The 6,371-nt window shown below is 47.0% G+C and overlaps 1 protein-coding gene across 1 annotated transcript; it reads left to right on the top strand.

Moving 5' to 3' along the window:
* Positions 1 to 220: 220 nt before the first annotated feature.
* LOC144218278 (disintegrin and metalloproteinase domain-containing protein 21-like) lies at positions 221 to 2,606 on the top strand. The gene has a single exon (XM_077748131.1). It carries the CDS (start codon positions 221 to 223, stop codon positions 2,471 to 2,473), a length of 2,253 nt encoding a protein of 750 aa, XP_077604257.1. The 3' UTR covers positions 2,474 to 2,606.
* The last annotated feature ends 3,765 nt before the right edge of the window (positions 2,607 to 6,371 follow it).

The raw sequence follows: 6,371 nt of genomic DNA on the forward strand, positions 1-6,371 counted from the left end.
GGGCTTGAGCACATACCACATGACTCACGTGCCTCTCTCACATCCAGCCCAGCTGAACTGATGTGAGGGCCACCCACTGCCACGCCCTGTGACTGTTACCTAACCTCACAGGTGGCCCCCAGGTTTAGGGCCTTGGCTGCCCAACTCATCCCTCTGTTCTGTCAGAGGGTCTAGACCTGCAGTTGCTGAGCATCCTCCATTTATCCATTCTCCCTGGCAGATGTCCCTGAGCAGGGGCATGAGGCTGGCAGAGGGCCAGGTCACCCTGAGGGCGCCCCTCTTGCTGTTTGCACTCTGGGCAGTGCTGGATCCTGTCCAGGGTTCTCAAGGCCGTCCCTCATGGCGCTATATCTCCTCTGAGGTGGTAATTCCCAAGAAGGAGCTGCACCACGGCAAGGGCCTTCAGATGCCTCGCTGGCTGTCCTATAGCCTGAGTTTTGGGGGCAAGAGACACATTATCCACATGCGACGCAAGAAACTGTTTTGGTCCAGACATCTGCTGATGATGACTCAGGATGATCAGGGAGCCTTGCAGATGGAATATCCCTTCATCCCTCCAGACTGTTACTACCTCGGCTACCTGGAGGAGATTCCTCTTTCCATGGTCACCATGGACACGTGCTATGGGGGCCTTGAAGGTATCATGAAGTTGGATGACTCTGCCTATGAAATCAGACCCCTCAGCGATTCCCAACGGTTTGAACACGTTGTTTCTCAGATAGTGGCAGACACCAATGCAACGGGACCTACTTATAAACTGGGATATAAGGAGGATAGGGACCCCCTGTTCTCTCAAGCAAATGTCACTGCAGTCCCCCGGATTGCTAGTAAGTTGTATTCATCCCATCAAGGAATTTTGAAAGGACTTACTCTCAGTTCCAAAACAATGTATACTGTGTTCAACAATGTGTCAAAATGTGCCCAATTCCTAATAAGACTAGTTAGTTTGACTGACTCAATGCTTCAAAGTATTGATATAAGACATTATATTTCCTCCATGGTTATTTATAATCAGGCAGATCCAGTCGTCTTGGACAGTTTTCACGTGCCAGGGAGTCCAATTCATAACTATTTTGAAAGACACTTGTTTGAGGTTTTTAAACCACATACAGCTTTACTTATGAACAGAAACGCGCCACATGAACTTCAGTTTCAGCCAGTCCTGTACGGAATATGCAGAGAGAGTTCCCTCATCTCACTTGCTTCTCTAGGCAGACATTTCTTACTGTTGTCTGTTTTAGTAACACAAAAAATAGCCTTATCTATTGGTATTTATTATGACCATTCGCTTTGTGTGTGCCAGAGGAGGTCCACCTGCATTATGAATAGATACCCTGTTATGACAGATTCTTTCAGTAACTGTTCCTTCGTTCATATCCAGCATGTAGTGGTTAATAATGCTGAGTGCATGTTCGTCCGAGATATGTTCTATTTCAATAAAAGCCTGACCCATGATCGTTGTGGAAACTATGAGGTGGAACCAGGCGAGGAGTGTGACTGTGGCTCCTTCAAGCAGTGCTACAACAATCCGTGTTGTACAAGTGACTGTATCTTAACCCCTGGCAGCAAATGTGATACAGGCAGATGCTGTACAAACTGTACCTATTCCATTGCTGGGACACTCTGCAGACCAATCCAAAATATATGTGATCTTCCAGAGTACTGCCATGGGATGTCCTTGGCGTGCCCCGATGACTTCTATATGCAGGATGGAACCCCATGCACTGAAGAAGGCTACTGCTATCATGGAAACTGCACTGACCGCACTATGCACTGCCAAGAAATCTTTGGCAAAAATGCTGTGAACGGTGAAGATGTCTGCTATACCATAAATCAAAAAGGCAGCCGATATGGACACTGCAGAAGATCCCCAGGGGAATTCAAATCTAAACCCTGTTCCCATACAGACATACAGTGCGGAAGGTTGCAGTGTAGTAATGTCACTCATCTCCCTCAGTTGCAAGAGCATGTTGGATTCCATCAGTCTGAGATCTCAGGGTTCTGGTGTTTTGGGCTGGATTCACATCGTAGCACAGGAACAACTGATGTTGGTCATGTGAGAACCGGTACCCCCTGCGCTCCTGGAAAGTTCTGTCAGGATACCTACTGCAACGGCAGTATGGCTCAGCTGAATTATGACTGTATCCCTGAGAAATGCAGTCACAGAGGGATGTGCAACAACAACAGGAACTGCCACTGCCACATAGGCTGGGACCCTCCACGGTGCATTAAACGAGGTGCTGGTGGGAGCATAGACAGTGGACCCCCTCCAAGAAGAATGCGGTCAGTCAGGCAAAGTCATGAATCCGTGGTATATCTCAGAGTGATCTGTGGTAGAATGTATGCCTTGATCACTGCTTTTCTCTTTGGCATTGCCACAAATATCATAACTGTCAAGACAGTGAAAGTCAATAAAAAGACTGTTGGTGAAGACAATCCGTTATTCATTCTCCAGACCCCTGAACAGCTATAAGCATTCCCCTTGGAGCATCTGTGAAAATACAGTAATGAAGTGGCATAGCCGAAATCCACATTTCTGGGGGTCTGCAGGAGACACAGGGGTCCCCAGGCACATCACGTCTCTGACACCAGGTTTCTGATGGATCACTGACCAGCACTCTGAAATAAAAGTTAAAAACTGAATCGTTTTGGCCTCTATAGATTTGTAACCATGTAAGAGCCCAGACTGAGCTCGAGACTCTGGAAAGAGGACCTGAGTCAAAAGCTGTGTCTTGAGCCAAGGTGTCCAGTCCCAGAATTAAGAGAAGTTGCCACAGCTCCTTTAGGGACAAATTCATGAGTTTTCTCCAAAAACTGTGCTCTTGAACCCTGAGCTGTTTCTCATTCTCCAGGTAATCTCTCCTTCCCCAGATCCAACGTGGTTTCAGGGTGATGGAAGGCTACCAACCACCCACACTGCCTGTCCCATACTCAGGTGTCTGTGGGCTGTGAGGGAAGGTAACGGATTCTATCCCACCCAGTGCAAGCTGTGCCACCCTGGAAAGCAAATTTCCAAATGTGAGAGACTGAGACCATGAGGCTGAAATATCATCCAATGAAATCAATCTGAAAGGTAGGCAGAAATGCCTATCAATGACTCTGGCATCCAGAGGGATCCCAGTGAATGTGAATCCCTGTTTTCTTTCTCCTACCTTTCAGTGAGCTTAACCTTAGATCAGGATCTGCCTAGGATTCCCACTTTGATTTTCCAGGTGCCTTGTAGAACAATCATGCAGAGGTAAGCCTATGAAAATTTAGGGACTTCAGCCCCATCCACTCCTAAGTAACTGGGTACTTGCCATGTCCTGTTCACTGGGAATGTGGGATGGAGGCCTGCCCTTCCCTGGGTCCTTGTGTCTCCTTGTTTCTGGGCTCTGTAACTCATAAATCTTGTGCCTCCATTTACTTTGATAAGGGTGTACTGAAACCCCACCTTCAGTCAGAAGGACCCTGCACATCTCATATACCCAAAGCAGGAGCTTGGATCTCTAGGGAGCCACCTGTCAACCTCCTGTGAGTGGCTTTTGCCTGCTCCTTCAGCAAGTCGCAGTCTGCATATTCTTAATTCAGTACAGCAGTTGGGGTCTCCCAGTATATTTGTCCCCAAGGATCGATTGCGAGCCTAGTTGATGCCCCCCTACAATGCCTTAGAGCTAGGAATGTCTCACTCATTCTTCACCCTGACCTTTAAGCTGTTCTGGTAAAGAGCTGGTGCTTGCTGGTGGTCTGTAGCTTTGCTTTGGGCTGATACCAGGTGTTTAGAGAAGCTGCCACCCTAAATTATGAATACCATAAAATCTCAGACTCCCTGCAGAGAGACCAACATGCAGGAACAAGTCTGGGGGTCGAGGGGTGTGTATTACCTATTCATCTCCAAATGAGATATGGCTGGACACCAAGAACAGTGTTCCCAGATTAGTGTCAAAGAAGATGCCACCTGCTGGGTCCGCTGTGTTGCGGCCAACATCATAGTGTTGTGCTTGGTTAGCCAGCCCTAGCTAGTGATGGAGGCAACTTTACCAGGAGCATCATGGCACTTTAAGCAGAGGACATGGCCAAGGCAAGCTCCCCATAGTGGCTGCATACCTTGCTGCTGTCGCCAATGGCTCCCCACCTGTCAGGTGTTAAGTAGGACACCCAAGTGTGGGAGGCCATAGCACATGAGTCTGCGAAGAGGTAACTTTTATCTCAGGTCTTCCCTGTCATGATCTATTACACTACCATGTCCAAGGACTAGCATGAGAGACATAAATGGTGATAGATACTATGCCATCAATGGAAATGCAAAATTTCATGGAATCATTTGTCCAAAGAGAGGAAGACAAGGACATTGATTGGCTCTTGCAGGTCTTCATAACTGGCTCCACGAGCTGTTACTTACAGCACTTGACATGCTGCAGCTGGCTGGATTAGTCCAAGACTCCTAAATTCATAATTCACTGAAAAACTCAAAGTATCAATGGCTTGTTTTCTTAGAGACACCCTGGAGGAGCCTCCAGAGATTTCACTGTCTCAGAAGGCCATGGCAAGCACACCAAGGCACAGGGAAGGGGACAGGGACCAAAAAAAAAAAAAAAGAAGAAGAGGGGAAGGCTCTGAGGAAGAGGCTCCCCAGGCCCCCAGAGCCCACAGAAGTAGAAAAAAAGAAGCTTTGATTCCAGGGACTTTAATTTTTATGGCATGACAGTACAGGCCCACTGGGAAGAGACAAGCCCAGGTGAAGCATGACTCTTCTTAGGTGAAATTGGGACAATTCAATGGGTGGTTTTTTTTTTGTTTTTTGGGTTTTTCTTTTTGGTTTTGGTTTGGGTTTTTTGGGGGTTTCTTTTGGTTGTTTTTTGTTTTTTGGGGTTTTGTTTTGTTTTGTTTTTTGTTTGTTTGTTTTTTTACAGATAGTTCATTGTCAAATTGCTTTCCATATAACACCCAGTGCTCATCCCCACAAGTGCCTTCCTCCATACCCATCTCCCCCCTCCACTCCCCACACCCATGGGTCCTGAGTTTGTTCTCAGCATTCAAGAGTCTCTCATGGTTTGCCTCTCTCCTTCTCCCCCACTATTTCCCCCCTTCTTCTCCCCCACGGTCTTCCGTTAAGTTCCTCCTAACCCTCCTATACGTGCAAACATATGGTATTTGTCCTTCTCTGCCTGACTTATTTCGCTCAGCCTAAAGATCTCTTGACCATTTTCAACCTGGATGAGAGGCCCTTACAACAAAATCTAAGGAGTTCTTCATGAAGTACCACTCCGATTTTAAGTCTATTCCACTACAATTCATAGAAATACCAGATTCAGTATAGCAGGCATTAGCATGGATGCCATAGTCATATGTGACAAGCAGAATTTTCATGAAAACCAGGACTTATTTGCTGCAAATGCTGATAGACTCACCACCTCCACCACCCAGGAGCGCAGGGGAGGGTCCCAATGGGATATGGGCTTGGGGGCCTCTTATCTGCCTAGATCAATGGGTGGCACTTCAACCCAGCTCTCTTGCTCTGGAGATGACTCCCACACTTATCTTTATTGGCAGCTCTGAGAAAGGGGTCCCTACTGGGTTAATTTCAAGACAGCCTGGACACAAGTCAGAAACCTTTGTTCAGGCTCTTTGTACTCTTCAAGAGACTATTTGCCCTATCCTTTATGTGGGTGCCATCACCTCTCTGGACATCACAACCCTGGTGGGGCAAGCTGGGATCCCAATGGATGAGGAGGTGCCAAGGCCCCTTGTCTAGGGACCTGGAGGTTCCTGGGGCATGTCCTTCCTCCAGGGACAACTGCCTGTATACTTCTCTAGTTACCCCCTGGGACACACACATAGACAACAATTTATTTCTCTCATTAACCCTGGAGCCAAGTTACAGTGCTTCCCAGGAACCCCTGTAAATATAAGCGTGGTGCCCTTTAGATTACGAGGTATAATAGGAAGGATAGTAGAAGGCTCTCAACTTCCCTTTGGTGTCACTATTGGAACAATCTTTACTGGAACTCTTTCAGCAATGGTGACCCCTTTGACTCTACCCTTTCTTGTTAAAAGTGCAGATGCTCACACGTGCTATCAAGGCCAGTGGTAATAAACCCAGTGCCTGGCCTTCCTGGTGGGGGCTACATACCAGGAGACTGTAGGACTGCAAATCGCACCCTCCCACACATTAAAACAGTATATATGTATATTGGTATATAGATATGTCAATATTGTGTGCAATGGGGGACTGAGGAATTGCAGCCCATTATTTAATGTTTACTGAAGGAGGGGGTCATTAAACACACCTTTTCTCCTTTCAGTCCACCCATTTGACAGGCATTAAAGTCCCTCCTAACAGGTGACATTTTACAATTGACTACTGAAATGTAAATGTCCAAGTGTCCAGG

The sequence above is a fragment of the Crocuta crocuta genome, unplaced genomic scaffold (genome assembly GCF_008692635.1).
Source record: "Crocuta crocuta isolate KB4526 unplaced genomic scaffold, BGI_CrCroc_1.0 scaffold792, whole genome shotgun sequence".
Taxonomy (NCBI): domain Eukaryota; kingdom Metazoa; phylum Chordata; class Mammalia; order Carnivora; family Hyaenidae; genus Crocuta; species Crocuta crocuta.